The 24468-nt window shown below is 34.9% G+C and overlaps 1 protein-coding gene across 5 annotated transcripts in view; it reads left to right on the forward strand.

Annotated features, from left to right (window-relative positions):
- GABRG2 (gamma-aminobutyric acid (GABA) A receptor, gamma 2) overlaps positions 1-24468 on the forward strand; it is a 91167-nt gene that overhangs the window by 30870 nt on the left and 35829 nt on the right. For 4 of the 5 annotated variants that reach the window (XM_011947723.1, XM_011947725.1, XM_011947726.1 and 1 more), the window contains 2 exons: positions 3532-3614; positions 6184-6321. In XM_011947723.1, the coding sequence (XP_011803113.1) occupies positions 3532-3614; positions 6184-6321 (221 nt within the window). Of the gene's footprint in view, positions 1-3531; positions 3615-4852; positions 4970-6180; positions 6322-24468 lie in introns of all 5 variants that reach the window. The other variant, XM_011947722.1, reaches the window with a different exon arrangement.

Raw genomic sequence — 24468 nt, forward strand, 5'->3', positions numbered from 1 at the left:
AAGAAAGAGAAAGAGAGAGAGAGAGAGAAAGAAAGAAAGAAAGAAAGAAAGAAAGAAAGAAAGAAAGAAAGAAAGAAAGAAAGAAAGAAAGAAAGAAAAAGAAAGAAAGAAAGAAAGAAAAAGAAATGTTGTCAAGACTACGTCTTGGTTGGCATGTTATCAAATAGTATATGACATCACAACATTAGTTTTTTTTCTTTCTGCTATCAATGAGCTTTATCAAAGCACTAATTATAGGCAAAGCTTATTTTTCCACAGCTGTTGTGAAAACTTTTTTTTTTTTCTCACAACTGACCTGAAATTTCCTTTGTCTTGCAAGATCATCTGATCTTTGCACCTGTCTTGGCTTTTTGTGTGTTTGCATGTTCTGGTACTTTAGAACACAAAAATTAAAACATAACTGGTCATCCTTGGGACTGCCACCTCTTATGCTTGGAAATATGTTCATTTCCAAAGAAATAGTTGCTAAAAGAGAATTTTTGATGTGTATGTCTCCATACATTCTTCTCTTTTTAGTTTCACAATAGCAAGAACCTAGAATCTATTATCTTTCATCTCCTGGCACCCCACTTCCCATTATGTTAATATGCTGTTTAACTTAATTTATTGTCTATCTTGGGAATAGGCATATTTGGGAGAAAGTTGAAGGAGCTATCTTTCAGACTCTGAAATTAAATTCTGAAATTAAATTTTGAAATTAGAGTAAAATGCTACTTTAATAAAATAATGATTTTATGCCATTATCTTAGCACTTCATACTTTGCATTTAAAACATTTTTTACATTGAAGTTTCTCATTGGTGGGAGTACATTATTAGATAAAATAATAGGTAAATACATAGTCTTAGGAATCAGACATCTGACTTTGGTTCTTAGCTCTCTGTCTTACTATCTGTAGGAACCAGGGCAATTCTCCAGCATTTCTATATAAAGGGACTTAGGGGCAGCTATCTGGTAGGAGGACTTTTGGTGTTAGAAGCTTTGTTTGCATAGTAAGCACGATGTTTTTACATGATTCCATTTTTATTTAGGAAAATTAAGTGAGAGCTGATGGAAATTATTGGGAAAGAAAGTACAACCACACTGTCCCACCCTGTACTGCCTCTCCCCCGACCTTGGCACCACAACTGAGCAGATTCTTTTACCTTCATTTCTTTAATTTCTATAAAACAGAGATATTTATTCTGACCTTAAGGAGTTGCTATAAGGACAAATCAGGGTGATAAGTAAAGTGATTAACACTGAGCCTGATACATAGTAAATATAGACAAATTAAAATTATTTATACATTTTAATCAAAATACAATTATTATACATTTTAACCAAAATAAGAATAATGCAATTCTCAATCTTCGTATCTGAGAACTTCTAGCTTCAAATGATTCACGTTAAATGTGCTTGCTCAACATACAAAATTTAATACTTGAAAGTGGCTCCAAAATCTGTATCAATTATGTCAGTTATTAGAAAAAGCCACAATTCCAAAATAAATTCATTCCAGGCATTTTATGTTCATCATGGCTTTCGTAAACTTAGAGATATAGTAATAACTGAATTTTTATTTATTTATTTATTTATTTAGAGACAGGGTCTCACTCTGTCACCCAGGCTGGAGTGCAGTGGTGTGTTCTGGGCTCACTGCAACCTCTACCTCCCGGAGGTTCAAGTGATCTTCCCACCTCAGCCTCCCGAGTGGCTGTGACCACAGGCACGTGCCACTACACCCTGCTAAGAATTTTTTTGTATTTTTTTGTAGAGATGGTCTCACTATGTTGCCCACGTAGTCTTGAACTCCTGGGTTCAAGCAGTCCACAACTCAGTCTCCCAAAGTCTGCAGATTATAGGTGTCAGCCATGTCATCTGGCCAAGGCCTGAATTTAGAATCTAGTGGGTACAAAATTCCCCTGATACATCAGAGCTCAGTCCAGCTTTCGAAATATGAAGTCAATCATACTATCTCAAGTGTCTTTATTGTTCTTATAACATTGTAGTCATTTTTGGATTTAATTTGTGGAATCACTACATTAGCTAATTATGAAAGACATGTCACTAATGGAGATTCAATCAAAGCTTGAATGGTTACCAGTCTATATAGAGAGACGATTTTGTTCTGGCTATCTAAAAAGAGCTATGAGTGTGTTTGTGTTTTTGTGCATGCCCAAAGACATTTAGATCTGTATCTATGTTTGTATTTGCAATTATATTATTTTCAATTTTAATAATTCCAGTTTAATTTGGAGTAGTAATACTAATAAAATGTCAAATTTAATTATAGCTTCCTTTATGACTAAAACTATTCTTCCCTTTGAAGAGCATATAAATATATAGTGACAATGATTAAAGCCTCCAGTTTTGAAGGTAGATAATCCTGGGCCCAAATTTCAACTGTGCCTCTAGTTATGTTACTTTAGAGAAGTTCAGGTACAATAAATGCATGATAATACTTGTTAAATGAGGAAACAATTCACTCTACCCAGTGCTTCATAGTTAATTAAGGGCTCAATAATTATTAAATATATTTTAACATCAGTAATTGCTCCGTTATATCATAGAATGATAGATTCTTAATTCTTTCCAATTAAAAGTTATACTAATTGGAAAATCTCTTAAAAACAAATTTCCCTAAAATAATACTTTTATTATATCAACAATAATATCTGCACAATGTAAGAAATATAGCTAAAAATATGAAATTTAAAAAATCATCAACCCATTACCATTACAATTTGAGACTATATTCATATTTACCCAAAGGTGGTAAAGACATCTGACTTTTAAATCTTCTCCCTCCTGGAGTTCCAGCCCAGGACTGGAGACTGAGAAAATCTGTATGCTTTAACAAGCACTAACTCATAAGACTTAAACTAATTAAGATTTATTGGCAAACATTTTTCAAATATGTCTGTGTATGTGCATTAACATTTATTGTACTCCATTAGACATTCTTCTACTCCATAATACCTATTTAATGACATCCTCTAGAATATCCTATTTAGTGACAGTGTAGTGTAGAATGAATGCCACACCACTGAGCAACACAGGTATTTTTAAACTCACCTTTAGCAATTAAAGCTAACAGCTAACAAGTTCTTATAAACAGAAGGTCCTGCTTTAATTAGCAGATAAGATCTTAGAATTATCAACATTCATTTACATGCAAACAGTAAATGAGCTTAAGTTCTTAAAACAGTTGGTTCTGTTAAATATATTCACTGAGCAGTTTCACGTGAGCAATTAATTTGCAAAGAGAAAAACCAAAACCAAAAACTTAAGTGATCATAAATTTTCAATAAATGTAGTTGAGGTAAGTGAGGTGCCATTATTTGGTCTGTGAAAATGAACTGACTACATTAAGTCTTATGTAATATTTTCCTGGACTTGGTGGATATCTTCATTGGGGATTACTCTGTGTTTTCAATCAGAATGTGAGATATTCTCTACAAAAAAAAAAAAAAATCATTTAAAATTGTGCGAATTTACAATTTAAAATTATGTCTAAAATCCATCTTACGTTTAATATCTTTCTACTTAGGTTGACAATTGATGCCGAGTGCCAATTACAATTGCACAACTTCCCAATGGATGAACACTCCTGCCCCTTGGAATTCTCCAGTTGTAAGTAATATTCCTTCTCCATTTGTATCCTCCCTCACTTACAGTCTTTCTGATTGCCATGTTAATTAATTGAAAGAAACATAACGAATTTCAAAGTTGTATTAAGTTATGTTACTGACTTCAATGATTTTGACCATCTCTTTCATCCTAAGCCCAGCTTGCTCCGATTAGGGTGATTCCTGCAAAAGAAGAAATTATTTTTTTAAGAATTACAAATAGGTTTCATTGAGTTGCATACTTTTAATATATTGGTTGCCTAGAGCCTATTTTTTTTTTGTAATGGATTGTAAGGCCAACGCTGGACTCAATAGAAAGCGTGCAATCTTTAATTATATATCCTCTTCCTTTTTCTCCTATGGGCCTAGGAAGGGACTATAGCAGCACATTGCTAGTTAAGGTCTGCCCCACAGCAAAATTATTTCATTGATAAAATATATGTGAACTACTATTTGACACACAATAATATCAAATATAAAACTATTATTTTTATATTTATTATTTTTATCAGATAGATAATAGAATGTAGCAAGAGGATCCATGATATCTAACGCAGATTATGCTTTTGTAACCTTTACAGATATTTTCTGCCTGAACCAAAGTCAAGCAAACTTAAATTTCCCAAAACGTTTTCTTTACTATTTGTTCAGCATCCATGAAAGGTCAATCACTTCTTTTACAATTTTTGTCCGCCAGTTGTGCATAATGGACAGAATAAAAATCTGATTGTAGATTTTAAAATTATGTTTGTAGAAAGGTAATTTCTCAACCAGGGGATCCACTAAGTCATAGTAATCACAGTTTGAAAAAAGTTGATGATCAGAGAAGTAATCACGTGTTTATCACTTCATCAATACCAGAGAAAAACAGAGGAAAAATATCACTGTACATCATATTTATCTAGAAAAATTCTCATTATAAAACTTATTTCATGTTTACTGAATCAAAGAATAAAATATATTTAATTATAAAGTTAAATTTTCCCTGAGTTTTAGAGAGATTAGCTTTCCTTGATTTCAATTTTCCAAGTGGGTCTACTTCTTTCTTGTGTCAGCTAAAACTCAAGAACTGTTGATTTCTGTGCCATCAGGTGGCCAGTTGAAAATGGTCCTCTGAACCCAAACACAATTTAACATTACTTATTGCTATCTGAACAATTCAGATACCAGCACATTCTCTGCACAAAGTTGCCTCATATCATCATTGTTTGTTGTTTTGTTTTGTTTTGCTGTTTTTGACAGGGTCTCATTCTGTTGCCCAGGCTGGAGTGTGCAGTGGTGTGATTTCGGCTCGCTGCAGCCTTTGCTTCTGGGGCTCGAGTGATCCTTCCACCTCGGCTTCCAGAGTAGCTGGGATTTTAGGAATGCACCACCATACCCAGCTAATTTTTGTAGTTTTTGTAGAGATGGTGCTTCGCCATGTTGCCCAGGCTGGATATTACCACTGTTTTCCTCAATTTTCATCACATCCTATCATACCCCTCTCCATCTCCTGCAATAGTTCTCTACAGACTCTTTTTTTCCTCCCTCTTTAATTAATATAAACATATAATAGATAAGGCTGCATCAAAGGGAACAGACAGGAGGAACTATGTGGGATTTTATTCCAAGTACTCAATCAGTGTTCATAATCAAAGTAATCTTTACATGCCATTATTATTTATTATCACATAATAATTAGCATTATTAGTACACAAGCTGTTAAAATGGTTTCTGGTTTTCATTTATTTTCTTGAAAAAGTTAATTCTGCAGTTGACTTCACAATAATGTTTGTCCATTCAACAAATATACATTGACCATCAATTCCATGAGATAAGTACTATTATCCTCCCTATAAGGGAACAAACAATTAAAGAGGAAAAATATACACTTATCCAAGGTAGAATGGCTGGGAAATGGTACTCATAACCACTACTTTATCTCATCTGCCAGTGTGATGTTTTCAACGAATACTTTCTGTTCTATTAGTACAAGCTCATTGATATCGTCCTCTTAGCATTTCTACTTACTACTACTTTTAATTGTGTATTTCTGTGTATATTAAAATTGAGTCCTGGCAAATTGAGAAAGATAATAAATAGTTTATTTTTTTGAACTATCTTCCACCTCAAATGCATTCTTTGGAGAAGTTTTGAGTCTGTTCTGTCTTACTATTTTCTGTTTCTATGTGACTCAAAATCTTGCTCTATTAACTGTCTTTCACTGTGATACAAGACTTTGTATTTCTACTATTTATTATGGACTGGTCAGTTGGTATGCACTATTCCAGATGATGGAAAGTATGCATATGGCATATATAAAATCACATGTAGTATACTTTCTATGTCATTTAAATGATTTTCAAGAGTAAATTTGACCTTTGGAGTTTTGAATCTTACTTCCCATTAGGATGCAATGTCATTGTAATTTATGTCCTCACTGCAATGCCCTTTCGTCCAAGATCCTCATCTAGCTTGTAACTATCTTTCTCAGTCTTTACCTCAGTGTCGTGTTCATAGAAGATTGTTGCTATATATTGCTACATATGCTAATTATAATCATTTTTAATGTGAGCTTTCCTATCTCATGGCAGATGGCTATCCACGTGAAGAAATTGTTTATCAATGGAAGCGAAGTTCTGTTGAAGTGGGTGACACAAGATCCTGGAGGCTTTATCAATTCTCATTTGTTGGTCTAAGAAATACCACTGAAGTAGTGAAGACAACTTCTGGTAAGATGCACTTGCAAAGAATTTCAAGTGACCTTTCCAGAGTTGAAATTTTGTTACATATGATTTAGAAGGTTTTTCAATACATCTCTATGAATGATAATCAGAAAATTAAATGAAGTGTCTTAATTTTCTAGAGAAAATTATAATTGAAATTCAAATAGAATAGATAAATATAAATATATTCTACCAATTTGGGCAAATTGGATTCAAATTGGATTAGTAAATTATTCCCTAATTTATTTAAGGAAAAATGAATACCAATTATGAAAAAAGAAAATATTTATTAGAAGTATTTTTTTAAGAAAGTTTGTTTCATAATGTACTGAAATCGCCACATTTCACACAAGAAGAGTGAACTTTTTACAAATGCAGAAAAGTGAGCATAGTGGATATGGACCCATTCTCCATTCAGTAGTTTAATATTTTAAACTTATCCATCAGTGGATAACAGAACAATTCTTGAGTATCAGAGAGGATTGGGTTCAAATCCCAGTTGCATCAGTTATAAGCTATAGACATCGGGCAAACGTATTGAATCTCTGAGATCAGCTTTTCCAGGTGCCTAATGTGCATTTAAAAAATTGCATCACAGGGAGACAGTGTTTATGCAAAATATAAATAAAATGAAATGCTTAGAATGATAGCTGGCACTTAGCGAATGCTTGGTCAGTAGTAGTTCTTACTAATATTAATTATGATTATCAGATGTGCCTGATAATATGGTCAGGAATTGAGATTTATTTTAAGACAAGCTAAAAGTAAATATTTGTATATTAAATCTCATGACTTCTAATAGTATCAATTATTAATTTAAAACTCTATGTCGGGCAACTTAGATACGTTTCCAGACCAGATCTATCTCATGAGTGGCCAGTTTCAACTCTCAACAATGCTGCTTACATCCTCTATGTAGATTAATCCAACTACTCCTTTTAAAATTATGTTAATTTATATATGTTTAAATTTCAAATACAAACATTGTGCTCTCAGCTTACCATCTATTAAGATGTTATTTGAAACATATTTCCAAGAGTTGAGCTGTTTTATGTTGATTTAGTCACAAACACCTGATCATTTTCTAGAATTCATAGGAAATATTTTTTGCATGTGGAATAATTTGGAATCAGGTCTTCATCTACTTTACAGAGAGAAGCAAATAAAGGACCTACACAAAGATGGAAATTTATGATTCTACTTTCAAAAGTACCATCCTCCAAATCAAAGAATTATCTGATTATAACATTGTTTTGAGCATTTGCAAATGTCTCATAAAGGCTCTTTTATTTGGAAAAAAGAATCTGAAAGAAGGTCATAGTAATGCTTGAGTATATTATTTTAAAATGGCCTTCTGTTCCCTTATGCGCAAGAAACCTGACCATCAAGTATTAGAACAATTTTTTTTTTATTTTTTATTTTTTATTTTTATTTTTATTTTTATTTTTGGAGTCTCGCTCTGTCACCCAGGCTGGAGTGCAGTGGCCGGATCTCAGCTCACTGCAAGCTCCGCCTCCCGGGTTCACGCCATTCTCCTGCCTCAGCCTCCCGAGTAGCTGGGACTACAGGCGCCCGCCACCTCGCCCGGCTAGTTTTTGGAATTTTAGAAGAGACAGGGTGTTTCACCGTGTTAGCCAGGATGGTCTCGATCTCCCGACCTCATGATCCACCCGCCTCGGCCTCCAAAAGTGCTGGAATTACAGGTGTGAGCCATCGCGCTCGGCCTAGAACAATGTTTCATTTGATTCAAAAAGGAAAAGTTAAGGATTGCCTTAGAACTGAAGTCTTCCATCTGCGAAAGAAAACACATACACACACACACACACACACACACACACACACCACGTAAAATTAATCTCCAATTCTTCATGCTTCCAGAATGAGAAATTGGCCATTAAGTTCTGTTGTATATTCATATTTCTATAATTATTCCAGCACTCTAAAACAGAACCCACAAACTCATGACTAGAAGGTTTCTTGTTTAGTTGTTTTGAGCCCAAGAGTGGTATGAAGAACTAATGGTGGGGACAGAAGGGTTGATTTTACATCACAGAGCCTAACATTACCACCTCCCCAATGTCTCATGTGGAGAATGATCTAGGGAATTTACTATCTATTAAGAGACACTTGTGGGAGAAAATTATCTACTTGCTTTAAGCATAGCAAAAAGAATTAACAAGGTCCCACAAGGCTATTAATCTTCCTAAGGAAATCACAGCAAAACAGTATTGAAAGATACTACGATTCACACTGAGTACCATCATGTAACTGATCTCATTAACTTCTTTGTGTGTCCTAATATTGTGGATAGCCTCCATAGTTGGCCTTCTCTCCCACTCCTCACCCAGCTGGTTTGTATTTTGTGTGTAGTACTATTTCAATGGGCTCCGTGAAGAGAAAGGGCTGAATTGCACATTAATGTTGATAATGAAAGGCAGCCTGATTTCTGTGACAGTTGATTTTTTAATGATTGGAAGTTTTTGCCGATATTTGCTTGATTTTTGACGCTATTCTTATCTTCAAAGTATAGCTCTGTAACTAATGAATGTCTACAAGGAAGTTATGTTTACAACTTTCTTGGGATATTATCAGGAGCTCAATCTTAGCCAATTATAACGTGCCTTTCTTTTACACTTGTGGTAAATGTATCTCCCTTTAAAATGCTTCTTTTGTAACTGGGCAAGAATATTGCCAAATTGCGACATAGCTTAGTAAAGGATTTTCCAACCCTTATTCATTCAAGCTTTGTTATATCCAAGTAGTGACTGTACTTCTGATTCCTATGTTTTTCTTTAATTGATTCATGTGTGTGTGTGCGTTTTTTTTTTTTTTGAATGCACAATGAATTTTATTATTTGTTTTAACTTTTAGGTTCAGGGGTACATGTACAAGTTTTTATATAGGCAAACTTGTGTCATGGGGGTTTGTTGTACGGATTACTTCATCACCCAGGTATTAAGCCTAGTACTTATTAGTTATTTTTCCTGATCCTCTCCCTCCTCCCAACCTCTACCTTCCCAAAGGCCTAGTGTCTGTTGTTCCCTTCTAGGTGTCCATGTGTTATCATCATTTAGCCCCCACTTACAAGTGAGAACATGCGGTATTTGGTTTTCTTTTCCTAACCAAAAGGTTGTTAGCTCAATAAGGATAGTGGCTTCCAGCTCCATCCATGTTCTTGCAAAGAACATGTTCTCATTTTGTGTGACTGCATAGTATTCCTTGATACATGGTTTTTTAATGAAATTAATTTTTCAAAGGAAAGTTAATACAAGGACCATAATTGGAAAACCAGAACATTTATCAAAAATATAAGTGATATAAAAATATGGTTTAAAAACAAGTGAATACTCTTACACTTTAAGTGCATATATTTGTGTTCCCTAGACTTTGAATATGTTGAAAACGAGAGAAAGACAGAGAAAAGGATATTAGAGCTTGAGTAAACGGCAATTAGCACCAAATCAAAACATTCTCTTTGATATAAACAGAATAATAGAAGAAGAATTTCACAGGAGAGAATTTACTCACCAGGAAATTTAATGCTATGTGAGAGTCCTTGCATCCACCACCTGAATCATCTCTTTTAATACTAGTTTTATCTGTACGAGAGTTGAGAAAAATATTTCCCCTGAGGTAGATCGATAAGATTTGAAGAATATTTTTAATTCATTGTCAATATGCTAGAACAGATTCTGGATCCATCATTTCTTCTTCAAACTATAATTCCTTCCTGATTGTTCTATATCTGGGAGAGAACAACCATTGCCCCAGTGAGCCAAGCGTGAACACTCAGAGTCATGTCTCTGCCTCCCACATCTAATGAATCATGAAGGCACTTATGCTTCTGAAATATCTTGTGTAACTGTCCTCTTTTCAGTTGCCATTGCCACTGTCCTAGTTCATGATTTTGTCTGCTCTCATCTGGAATGTGTCAGTAGCTTATTAAGTTATGTGCCTGCTGTCAATTTCTCTCTCATCTCCAGTGTATGCTTTTCACCTTAATTGTGAAAGCTAGCACTTACTAAGCACTAACTACATGCACCACAGCAAGCACCATGTGTAAATGATCTGCTTTCTCACAACCATAGTTACATTTACTGTTAACACTGATGGTATCACGGCAGATGAGAAAATTGAGACTTTGAGGGGTTCATTTACCTGCAGGGATCAAGTTCAAGTACTGGGACAGAAACTCAAAGTCGTCTGCTCTGAGATTCATGGTGTTAATCACAACACTTTTTGACTCCCATCATGCCCCAGTGAGCCCCTGATATATCCCTTCCTCATGTCTCAATAATTCGGTAGGTTCAATTGAGCGCAAGCTATTGTTTCTAGTATGTAAAAATCTGGTCGCAGGAACTTTCCAGTCTTGTTTTCTATAATTTCCCAGCTTGTGAAAGAACCAATCTGTGAATATTTTTCTGTGTTTAACCAGTCTTACACTCACATTGAATCTCAATCTCTTTCTGTTTCGAATGGCTTCTTAATGCATCACTACCATCTCATCTCTGTGACTTTAAGGCTTAAATCAATGGCATCTCTTCAACAGTGCCTTCACTGATCTTAATACTAAAACAACTTGAAGCAGTTTTTAAGAATGTTCACCACTGGAGTCAGACAGCTCAGGTTTCAACACCAGCTTTGCCGCTTACTAGTGGTGTGACTTTATATAAATCATTTAATATATCCGAGCCCAATATCACCAGTATCCACAGGGTTGCTCCAAGGATTAAGAAACATACTGCATTAAAAATGTGCCTGACAAATGGGAAGAGCTTGGCAAATGGAAGGCAATAATATTACTATTATTATCACTATCATTATTATTCCATTAACTCCTCCAAAAGCATTGTCACCCACCTTAAGAAAACATGATTTCTGCCTTGTGTTGTTTGGGCACTTGTTTTACTCCTCAGTCTCTTACCCCTTCCTCCACTACATAAGCTTCACAAGAGAAACCTTTTTTTAATCATCTCTAAATCAGTCACTGGAGTGGTAGTCACCATGGACTATTAACCTGGTGGCTGACTTAGAGGTGATTATAGATAATGGTTGTATTAATCACTTGTGACAATTACATTGATACAACAGTATATTATTCATCAATGAAATACATAATGCAGAATGCTATTATCTATGTTTTCCATTGCTCATTGTGTACTCTGAACTAGAAGAGTTTACTCTTTTGTCATGTTGCCACGGCCAGCTCATCAAATTCTATCCATAATTTTTGACTCTTTTTTCTTCTCTGTTGTCATCCTGAGATGTGGGCTAGAAAAGTGGACAAATGGGTTTCTTACAGGAAACCTACATTGGTGGGATCCTTGTGCCATCATAATGAATCACAAAGAAATATACCACATTTCTCCCAAGTCAGAATACCACTAAATCATATTGTCTTTAGCAGTGCATCCAAAACATCAGGGTTTCATGAAACATGTTCATAACTATTTTTGGCATAACCATGTAAATTATTTTCTGTTTTTGTTGTTTTTAATCCCACTTTCTTCTTAGATTCCATGTTCTAGTTACATTTTCCTGATTTTTATCACAAGGAATATATAACTGGGAAAATGAAAAATCTGTATACCACTAAATTTATCTTCCTTTCTGCCAGTGACATGCAGATCACAATCTTGAAACACCAGCTCCATGGATGAAGTTCATGCTTGTTGCCTGATTTCTAAAATATCCATATTCTGTATCCTTAAATGCTATGCATCATTCTCCCATCATACTGTTCCCTTCCCTGAGGTTTTCTTGCTATGTTACACCTATCCCAAAGTCTCTGTTCCTATTTATTTTATTATTTGATACCAAGCTCAAGTCCAACCTTCTCTGCCTACATCAATATTTATATATGAATAAAATGCTTCCTCAAATCAAGAACAATAGCTTCCACCTTTTAGGCTGTTTTAACTTAAATGTCCTTGGTAAACTAAGGAGACATGCGTAAAACTTGACTCATCATTTAGATGATCTAGTTTGGCAGAAAAAAAGGAAGGTAAAAAAAAATACAAGTTAATGGTACTTTTTAAATTGAAGCAGTTGGAAGGGAAAAGCAACAACAACAACAACAAAAACTAAATGAAAAAAAAAAACTAAATGAAAAAAGAGAAATAAACAACTACAGCACCAATCCTACAATCTCTTGTTACTCCTGAGTCTCAGTGAGTTGTGAGCCTATTTTAGTCAATACTAAATTTTTCAAACTACTTGAAGCAGCGTAATGTCTTAAAATAAACCAGTGGATGATTGCACAGTAATAGATTTTAATTTTATTTTTAAGCTTCAATTTAGAAAGTTAGCTTTGGTCTCAGGAGAGAAAAGCGTATGAATTATATAAACAGAGCTGGGCCTAGAGCAGCCATGGGGAAGTCACTTTCCCTCCCTGGGATGAAAGTTACTTATCTATAAAAGGAATGCATTTGATTAGATGCTTCTTTAAAGTCCTTGTCCTCAGCATGTATTCATAATCCCTGATATAACCAAGGTTACACTGTCAATGTCCTAATGTAAGAGCCACTTCTTTATAAATGAATATTTTTCTAGAATGTTTTTCCTTGATCAAGTTTTCAATAAAATTTCAAAACAAAGACAAAAGCAAACTCCTTGGGATTTTTAATTTAGAGGAAGCAGTTCTCCCCCTCTATTTTGTTCTTAGTGATATGTTATTACACACATTAAACAAAAATGTTAACCAAAAATGATAACCTATTTTCTTTCCATTGTGATCCTGGAATATTTGTATGTTATGTTAAAAATCACACATTTGGATTTTAAATTCCAAGGTTGTGTTCACACTATCTAGCAGGGAGATAGTTTTTAAGGGGTGGAGGCAGATGGCATAGAGAAGTTCTGTGAAATCAAAGGAAAATCGTCTGGTTTCAAGGTGACACTTGTCATTTCTGCTTATGTTCTATTGGCGAGAACTAGTTGCATATTCCTATAGAGATAAAATGGGGGTGGAAAATGTAGCTCAGTTTTGAGTTAGGAAGGGACAATGGATTTTATGACTTTCTAGTATCTATGCAGTACACACAATGGTATTTTACTTCTCACAAAAGCTTCTGAGAAAGATATTATCTTTCCATTTGATAGATGAGGAAACTAAAGTTTAGATGAGCTAAGTTATTTGTTCAAGGATATTCAGTGGATAGAGTTATTTATTCAGATCCAGAATTTTTACTCCATAAAGAGATGAATTAAAACAAAAACTATTCCTAAGCTTGATAACAGCTACTTTTACAGAGACATGCAACAATGAAGTATTTGCACTTAATATGGTAGCCATACATATGAATCAACAGTATGTTAACCTGTAGGAATAGCAATTATGTTTAGATATGACAAAAGTATCAAGTGAGAAACTTAATTTAGCAATTATATCCTTTCATTTTTCATTAAAGTTATTTACTGCTTAGAAGATAGTATTATTTACTAGTTAAGTGGTCAGTACTAGTCACTAGTTAATTGGATCTGCACATGACCATTCAAATCTGGCTTTAACTAAAAAATTATTGAATCCAGTGTATTTGTGAAAACTTGTTCTTTGAAAAAAAATCCATTTGAGAGAATGTATAATAAATGGTTTACATGACTACTATTTATAATAAATTTAAAAATTAATGTTTTGTCACTCTATCAGAAGCAACCAGATCAAAAAATCAATTTTTTAATCCAAGTTGTTGATATTTTCTAACTCAACTGAAAATCCTATTTCACTACATTTAAGAGAAATTTACATCAGTGTGACTGATATAACTAACAGATCTCTCCTAAACAGCTACTGCCCCAAAATAAATTTGAAAGAAATTTTTTTTGAAAATGCAAAAATGTGAGAGAATGAAGACTGAGCCTTTAGAGATGGTACTCTACATGTAAACTAATTGAAGATTGCTTTTACCCTATTTGACGTAAGCGAATGATTTATTCATCTTAGTCTTGCAGTTTCAGAAAATAATGCTATTCAGCATTGCAGATATGCACTTTTAAGCATATCACAGACTGGAAATGGGCAGCAAATAGCAATGAGGAAAATGATGTATTCTTTTAAAAATATTTTGCCTTCTTTTCTTTAAAAGGAAATTTTTATGAAGGCCACAACATTGTGTTGCACAACATTCTGGAAAAGAATTTGCTGGGCATACAGACTAGGGGCTGACCAGAGTTTATTTGCCATTTTCACCTGCCACTCATGTAATATATTTCATTTAAGAGATCAAGAACATCTAATTTTAGTAGTACATCCAGCAAAGCAGAAACAGATAGTAAAACCCAAGGAAAAAGGATTGACCATTATGTTAAACATGGTTTACAATGTCACTTTTTTGTTTGCTTTTATTTTATTTTAATATTATTATTATTCTTTTGAGACAGAGTCTGTCTGTCACCCAGCCTGGAGTGCAGTGGTGAGACCATGGCTCATGCAACCTCCACCTCCCAGGTTCACACCTCAGCCTCCCAAGTAGCTGGGATTACAGGTGCACGCCACTACGCCTGGCTAATTTTTGTATTTTTAGCAGAGATGGGGTTTCGCCATGTTGGCCAAGTTGCTCTCGAGCTCCCAGTCGCAAGTGATTCACCTGCCTAGGCCTCCCAAAGTGCTGGGATTACAGGCGTGAGCCACCTTGCCCAGCCTGGTTTGTTTTTATATATGGATATCTCTGCTGTTCAAGAAATTGACAGTGCTTTACAGTCAACATAGAAAACACATCATAGATGTCTAATTTTTCACATTTCTCTGTTTTCCAATTTATCCAATCCAAAATTAACTACTCTTTGCAGTACACCATGTTCCACAATGATGACAAGAAGATATACTAAAAAGTTCTATTCTCTTAAAATTAGTTCTTTTTTCATGCCCACTACAAACCTAATTGTTTTGCCCATAAGCACTTCACTAGCAGCTTTATAAGATATCTTTCTTTAGAAACACTGGAGTACAATAAATAAGTTATATTGCTGACAAGACTCAAATATGAAAGTTTCAGTTTAGACAAGTGAGTTTACTGGATTAGTTTCCAAACATAATTTGTAATCTGCCTATACTCACATCACTAATAGCACCATGTACCAATGATGTACTTTCATCATTACATCTACTGTTCATTGCTAAATGGTGAAGAACTATGTACTATAAAAGACAATGTGCAATTCAGGAACTGTGTAATGGTTCCTTGTTAAAGAGGTAATGCAATCATGGACACCAATTGTAATCGCCTAATGATCACTTTTCCTTATGGGTGGTTTCCTGTTACCAGTATTAGTGACTAAGAGTGGAGTAGGATTGGTACAAAAATAAAATTTTAGGGCTGAATCTTAAAGACCAAGCCCAGGTGTAATTTCACTTACAGGGAAATCACTCCAAAGAGGTAAAGTCAGGGCTTCCGAATTGGCAGCCAATTATTTGACTCCTGCCTGTTGCATGGGGCTTTAGGATGGGCAGAGTTAAATTTTATTTTATTTCTCAGCTAATATTAAACAACTGAGAATTTTCATGGGAAATTTAAGGATTTTTATATCTTAAACATCTGCGAAAGCCCTCATACCCATGTAAAAACATTTATGTAGAGTTGAATTGTCACCTGTCTCAACATGTGGGTGATACAATCTCCAGTTTACCAAAGTCTCTACTACTCCCTGTCCTATTTCCTACTTTTGGAGTTATGTTTTCTTCTTAAGTTACTGTTTCCATATTTTGTAAAGCAATGTGTATGAGTATCACTATAAAAATGGGGAAAATTAAAGATAATTAATCTCAGAATGAGATCGCATATGTATCTGTAGAGATGAAGAATATCATTTTATCTTTTAAAATAAAAGATAACAGGAGGCTGAGGCAGGAGAATCCCTTGAACCTAGGAGGCAGAGGTTGTGCTGAACTGAGATTGAGCCATTTGCACCCCAGTCTAGGCAACAAGAGCATAATTCAGTCTCAAAAATAAATAAATAAATAAATAAATAAGATAAATAAAGGGCAAAGAGGATTTTTCTATCACAAAATGACACTCTAAAAAATGAATGCTAAAAGCATGACTCAACCAAAGTCTGCCTGAATACAAATATTAGGTGAATTGCAAAGAAGTACCAGAATCTTGTCAATCTAGGTCTCACCTCCTTTTGACATTCTGCAACTGGGCTTATGTATCATAAATATCTAACATAAGCAATTTTAAGTTCATTCAGTTTATCTCTACTTCCACTTTCATGGAAGATGGATTTTGAATAAAAATAAAATTGGGAAGTTCTATATATGGACATCTGTGCCTGTAGTCTTTACTGTCATTTAGTTTCTTTTTCAACTCACATGTAAGTAGCTACAAGCTTTGTTGCCGTTTTTGCTTTGTTGCCATTTTCTTGCACATTAGCAGTCTTGCATTGTCAATCAAATTGATACTGTGTCCTTTTGTAGTTTTCTGAAGATCTACGTAGTTAATGTTCTGCAATAAAATCCTATTCTTTACTTACTTTGATAAAATGAGGCAGCTGCATATAGAACTTTACATACCCTAAGATTCCTATTTAAAGGTTTCCATTTTTGTTGTGGTATCCATAGCTGAATGACCTTAAGGAAGTCATTTTCTCTTTGAACCTGCAATTTCTTCACCTCAAAACAAATAAATATCAGACTAGACTGATTTTGAAGGTCTACTTCACTCATAAAACACTGTCATATTTCCTGGTATTTAGCATCTCTGTTATGAAGCAAACATCTGGTGGGTATTTGCGTTCTCTCTGTCCCCAAGAATTCCTAACAAAACTTTTGTCATGTTTTCTTATTATGTCCCATTCAGAAATTAACAGACTACTTTGTCTGTCACATGTGGAGATCTTAGGTGAGGGAAGGGGACCAGGGTGTTGCCATAGAGATGGTTGATAAGTTAGCTAAGGTCTGATAAAGTGAATTCAGCATGAACACATAGACCTGCTGTGAGCGGGAGGAGCAAGGGCGGATGCTAACTGAATTTATGTGAATGAGAAATTGGGGATGGGGTGAAGGTAGGACAGTGGCTGTCACATGGCTTTCAGAGAGGAAGGAATGGACACTCAGGTCTTCAAACAGGAAGAAGACTTGCAATCAAGAGTGCATAAAAGGACCTTAATTTATTAGCTTATTATTTTGTTTTTAATATCTTAATTATATAAATTGGCTGAACTTGTATAGTCCTGTGAATCAGCACTCAAAATAATAATGATACTTCTACCTCTACAATAATAGTAATAATGATAATAATAATAATATGTGCCAATATTGTGAAGCACTTCTTATACATCAGCTCATTCATTTTTCACAGCCATTCTATAATGTGATGCTCATTTTCCAGAAGAAATTACCAGGTACAACCAACCTTGTAGAAAAATTGACAGAGAAGGTGAGAACTTTGTGCAATATCATGGTGTAAGTTACTGAATAGGCACTCATCTTTCCTGACTGACAGTCTGATTCCAATTATGAATTAAACACCAAGTTGTGTGTGTGTGTGTGTGTGTGTGTGTGTTTCCAGAAAGACTTACTCTTGGCCCTATTTCTTTATCTAGTGTATAATTTATGATTTATGTTCCTGTTATTGTTTTGGCATCTATCCATCCACCTATCTATCTAAACTATCCTTCATCTATTTATCTTAAGCTGATAGCATGTAAATATGGTAGAATCAGTCTGTATTGGTCAGCTTAATCTAGACAATGCTATGGTAGCAAATAACCCTCAAAATCTCAGTGGTTTAAAGTAAGAACAATATCAATTGTTCTCCCTCCTGTGTTTCTTTATTCTGTGGTGTAGCATTCTCATAAGCCAAAGGGGAAATAATAGAAGAGTAAAATGATCCTTAAAGCCTCTGCTTTGCGGGTCTTAAGTAATTTTGACTCACATTCTACTGACCAAAGCAAATCCCATGAAGAAGTCTGATGTCCATGGAATATGATGCACAATGCTTTCACACACAGAGACACCAGGGAAGGCCTCTATAGGGATGCACTTTGTAGAAAGAGGAAGCAGATATCTGGACTACAAAACTATCACCAACAATTAACAATAGTATAATCCTTTATACTGCACATGACTCGCCTACCTGGCCGTGTCAGAGGGGCCCAGTCACCAGTTCTCATGAAGTCTTCTCTAGAAGCAGTGGGGCAGGCAATACTCCGTGACATTTAATTCTGCAGTGTGAGACCATAACTTTGACAAAGATCCCACCTTCTTAAAGAGGTTGAAAGGAATTCCTAATCATGTGAATGAGGAACAGAGTCCCAGGCTTGTGATTTGCCAGTTTTAGTTTCTGTTGGTTTTCCGATCTCAAGATCACGTGTCAAGATAAGTTACTTTTAATAAGAGAAAGGGATACCATGCTCACAGAGAAAATATAGCCCAAGCATGAAAATATCTGTCTGAGAATTATCCTCTCAAAAAGAGACTGTTTTGGGTCAAGCCTGTCTCACTCTGTCAGTGACCTATAGCATGATTTCTAATTTATGTAAAATTGGTTTCAGAAGAGCAGGTGAGAACACAGGATATTAACATGAAAATGATTGTAGGGTGATGGGAACTGTCACATTTTATAAACGTAAGCAAAATTTTCTTTGTTGTACTGCTGGGACAGCTTTATTAATTACAAGTCCAAAATATTGGTCCTGTACTAAATTCAATGTTACAGTTATTAGTCAGTGGTAACTTCTAAGAAACGATAAACCAGAATCATCCCCTTGTCAGTAGGAGGAAGTAATTGAACATGATTTAATAAAAAATGGCCACAAAATAATGTAAAGGTCAGATTGTCTTGATTGTTATTATTCTTTGCATGGAAAAATATCCTTAATGTCCCTAACAGTCCTGTGTAAGAGGAAGATATTGTCACAAAGAGTAGTTTCCAGCAACTTTTAAAATATTTTTCTGTATTTAATCTTAACAATTGAGCTATGATTTAACCTTTTCTTTTATGAAGCATTCTTAAATTAATTATGTTCCTCTACTTTATAGATAAAGTACATGAAGCATATTGCTAACAATAATTTAAAACATTGCCATATTTCTGGTTATTAGTAGAACTAAAGCTAATTAACAAGCATAGAGAACCCCAAGCAACTGTTCTCTCCTCTACCCAAGACTGAATTAGTACAAAACAGAATTGCCATTTCATTGGTTGACATTGAATAATTGAGTACTAAGAGATACTTTGGTCCTAAAAATCTGCCACTGTTAATATATGCACAGATAAGTAGTGTTGGTAATGATATGATGATGATAATGGTGATGATCATGATGCAGATGCTAAAGCCAACTTTTGTTGGGCATTTCACATATGAAAGACGCCGTGCTAAGAACTTCACTAAAACTGTAAACCTGCGACAAATTTTTGCAGGTTTTTGAATTATAGATTCAAAGCCTGAGCCAGTAGTTTATTTGAGAAGTCAGCCCCAGAATTTTTGTCAAGTCTTATTTGTAGGTAGTGGTGATTTGGTATAGCAGTTTTGTGTATTTTTTTCTCCTCAAATCTTTTTCTGCCATCCATAGTAGTTTCATCAAGGAAAAAAAAGAAAAACAACTATTGATATTCACAGAGGTTCCAATGCTCTGTGTGTGTGTGTGTGCATGTGTATCTGTAATAAATATGATAAAAACATGTATTTTCAAGGTACTCATGCCAATTATATACTGTAACAGCCTGATAAGTTTTATTGACTGCAATTAATGGCCATAGAGTTTTGATAATTAACTCTAACCTAATATGCCTAATTTTCTTTTTATAAAAACAAGAATGAGGCAGTAACAGGTGTAACGTGATCAAGGACATTTAAAATGCTTCCCATAACTGGACATATTATCTATGTCTCAAAGGAAAACTCTGAGTATAATTACATAGGTGCTATAATAGCAAAACTAGGCTAGAGGTGAGAAGATCTGGCTTTAAGTCACAGGTAAACTTATGAACATGTGAATATATTTGAGCAAAACTCTCTCTCTCTCTCTCTCTCTATATATATATATGCATGCATATATGTATATACATGCATATATGTGCGTATGTGTGTGTGTGTGTGTATATGCCAGTAAGCAAATTGACATATGAAATAAATGAATCATTTCTCCCAAATCCACAAGAAGCAAGACTGAGATTGTGAGTCAAGTTCCTGCTTCTCACTCCTGGGTTCCTGTGATCAGATTTTGTCATTGGCACTTAAGAAGGATGACAAGCTGATAACAATCAACGGTGTTATTAAAGCAACACAAAAGGCAAAATTCTGACTTTTCTGTCACTTTGGTGGAAAATTGCTATTAAAAGATGAAGGTTAAATGTGGAAATAAAAGGATAAAAAATGCCTCACTCAGAGGAAGCCAGAGGAAGATGGTATTGGGATGGTCCCTAGGATTAATGCACTTTAACCTAAAGTGAAAAAGGGACCTGTAGCATTGGACCATTTTGAAGTCCCCAGGGGCATTTGAGAATGCTGGACCCAGTTAAATACAGTCCTTTAACTCCTTTGAGAATTGAAAATTAAACTTTCAGATAAGAAATATAGGATGAAAAACAATTTGAAATTAGACTCCACAGAGAGATGTAGAGAAATTTTTTTTTTTTTTTGAGAAGGAGTCTCGCTCTGTCGCCCGGACTGGAGTGCAGTGGCCGGATCTCAGCTCACTGCAAGCTCCGCCTCCCGAGTTCACCCCATTCTCCTGCCTCAGCCTCCCGAGTAGCTGGGACTACAGGCGCCCGCCACCTCGCCCGGCTAGCTTTTTGTATTTTTTAGTAGAGGCGGGGTTTCACCGTGTTAGCCAGGATGGTCTCGATCTCCTGACCTCGTGATCCGCCCGTCTCAAAGTGCTGGGATTACAGGCTTGAGCCACCGCGCCCGGCCGAGAAATATTTAAGAGACTTATCCTTTCATATTAAAACATTCAATGCGTTCTCTTGCCTGTATGTAGGGACGCAAGGAGAATTACAAAACTCTGCATTAGCGCTAGTCTCTGTTCTGTCTGGGCCTGAGAGAAACAAATGCTTATTTCCTCCTGAAAACTGAGAACCTATTTTCAACTTTCCAAATTTCTCTCCAGATAATTGCTGTTTACTTCAAGATTCCATAGTTACCCAATGTTGTAATAAGTTGTTAACATATTTTATTTGTTGAAAAGTACTGTGTGCAGCAAACTGCCCATAGCACTTTGTTTATAGTATATCATAATTCTCTTTAGAACTTTGAAGTAGATATACGATCACTACCTCCTTTTAGAGGTAAGTTTCTTGATTATTTATTCTGGGCCTCCCATGTTCCCAAATAGGGTTCAAGAAAGTAAATTTTCCTTAAGCAGTCCACAGTCCAATGAAATGACAATAAGCCAGATGTAACTGAACATTATATAATTTTTATATGAATCTCTATATGCTAAGACTGATGAAGCACCTACCCTTACACTGAAATCTGTGCTTTTTACTACAACTGAGCACATCAATGCCTACATGCTTCAATAGCATGTCATTCTCATTTTTATTTTTTCTGAATGAATAAATCATTATCCCAAATATACCTTAACTTCTTAAAATACCTTAGGATACATTTGGAATATAATTTGAAGGTATTGGTACAGTCATAATGCTGTTTAAGAGCTATTGTAGTTCTTAATTGTGATGACTCCAGGGGCTTATTTTAGCAAGCTGCCTACTTCCACCCACTCCTCTTCCTGGCATTTGGAATGATCGCCCCCATGCTTGCCATGCCTAGTGCCTCTCAGACAGAGGCTGGTGGGAGAAATGTATCTGCAGCGTCCATCTGCCAGCCCTGCGCTGAAATAACCGGGGTTTACTTGAGGAGCCTTTGCTGAAACCTCAAAAAGTGGCAAAAGTGGTGTTTCCATAGCTGTGCCAAGTTAACATTAATTCAGGTGCTATATGGTTTATACTTGCCTTTTCCTGTCTTCTGCATTCAATTTTTGGCCATGGAAGTACCAGGCACAACCTTTGCACCCGTACATATGTCATCTGTCTGTAATTCTAGATATGATAGTCATTTGATGTTGTGTCCAACACTTCCATCTTACCTCATTCCCTCAGGGGTTCTTTCTGAGGCCTAGGAAAATATGATATAATAGATCACATTCAAAGGGAATATTAAACTCTTTTTGCAACTATTACTCTAGCACTGAAGTTTCATGTCTGAACCTGAGGTTGTGCCTACTTGAATTCTCTGTACAGTGGAGATATTAGAGAGTTGCAGTTAGGACTCAAGAACTATAACTTTTGCTTGACTATTCATCCTTCAACATAAGATATAGACTTGGGAGGATTTTGGATGAAGTATCAGATAATAGAGATGGCATGTGAGCTCTTATGACACCTCTGCAAGCTGCAGGAACATAGGCAGTTTCTAATCTACCTTAGCCACAGTTTACGTGCCTATAAATAGAAAATAAATATTCAATTTATCTGACCACATAGGATCCTTGCAATTATTTAATGAGATTAAAGTATATGAAAATGACTCTGCAACTGCAAAGCACTATATAACTTTACAGGACCATTTAAACTGCATTATACAAGAGAACTAGTCAGTTTAGATTAAGAATTCTCTTTAAAACCTGGTAGTAAAAGCCAGCATTGCTCTCTTTAACCAAGATATTACTCAATTAGAAATATTGTTCATTATTTGTTTAGTATTTGCTGAGCACATATTGTATATAAAACACTGTATCAAGGGATATCAGGTTCAAAGTTAAACAAGACAAGGATTCCCGTGTTAATAAGTGTAAAGTCTTACCTATTCATGTGAATCACTATAAAACTGTAGAAGCACTATGTTTTTTACTGAAACCTCCCTCTGTCAAAAGTATGGATGAATGACTGTGGCAATTTGAACACTAAATACTCATGAGTCATTCCATTGCGTGTCCACATGCTTTTGCTGAGTTTAATATTTAGCCAGAGTCAGTTGTGTTTCTGCCCAAACCTGTTAATGAATGTTGAACTATTATTGCAATGATGCAATTTAAATATTACATAATGCTATATAATTAGGTGCTAGCTAATTATTTGCAAATGCTTACAAAACAGTGCATATTAGAAAGAATTTTTACACTTGATCTTTTTAAAATTGATGAATTTGAATGTGATTTGTATATGAATGATGACACCTTGATAACCAGTTGGCAGACTCTAGCTCAAAGCAAAAGAGCTTTGGATCTACTTTTTTTTAATGGTGGACAAAGTGTACATTTTGTAGATTTTTAGTTAAAATGCATTTTGAAACATTCTATAAATTATATTCATTAATAACTTATAAAAGATTCCTTTTCACCAACTGACCTAGTACAAGCTCTTTTTGTATTTGATAAGAGGGTTTCTCCTTTATAAGAATGACTCTAGATACAATGCCACAAACATCCAATTTTATTGTTATCTCCTTAGCAACTAGCTTAGTGCCTGGCACACAGTAGGTGCTTTTTAAAGACATGCTGGAATTGAAGGAGGTAACTAGAAGAAAGATCATGAAATGGAAGCATTTGAAATGAATCTTGCAAATAGGGACAAATTGGGTTTGATAGTGAAGTGGACAGAACAGAAAGAGCATCAATGTGTCCTCTTAAGATCAAGGGATTATCGTTTAATGTAACTTAAGGCATTTGAATTTCTATATCTATCAAATGTAGAATAGCTAGCAGTCACAGGGTCATATAGAAAGTGTGCATGCATAAATAAATTAGTGCTGTCATTAACTTTCCAATGTCTAAGTGTCACTGAAGGCAAAAGTCAGGTTTAAAAACAATCTTAAGTTTAAATTACGTAAGAAGCATAAGAAAATTTGTGAAATTGGAAGAGTTTCAGATATATATTTCTTAATTCCTCTGGAATACACACAAACACATAAAAATAAATGCTTACTTTAAAATTTGACAAGATATATATTTATGTAACTTGAACTAATTTTAAATTATTTAGAACCAAAATAAAAGTTGAGTTGGCTAAACTTAGGGAGGAATTTGACTACTTAAATGCAATTCATAGAACCTATATCCTAATAACTATGAGTTAGGCCTCTGCTGCAGTGTTGCGCCTATTAAAAGCAAATCAAAACAAACCAAAAATAAACAAACTAGACAAATGAAAACACACATACACAAATTTTAAAACAGACAAAAATAACTGAAGCCATTTAAAAAATTAA

The sequence above is a fragment of the Colobus angolensis genome, unplaced genomic scaffold (genome assembly GCF_000951035.1).
Source record: "Colobus angolensis palliatus isolate OR3802 unplaced genomic scaffold, Cang.pa_1.0 Scaffold27, whole genome shotgun sequence".
NCBI classification, from domain to species: domain Eukaryota; kingdom Metazoa; phylum Chordata; class Mammalia; order Primates; family Cercopithecidae; genus Colobus; species Colobus angolensis.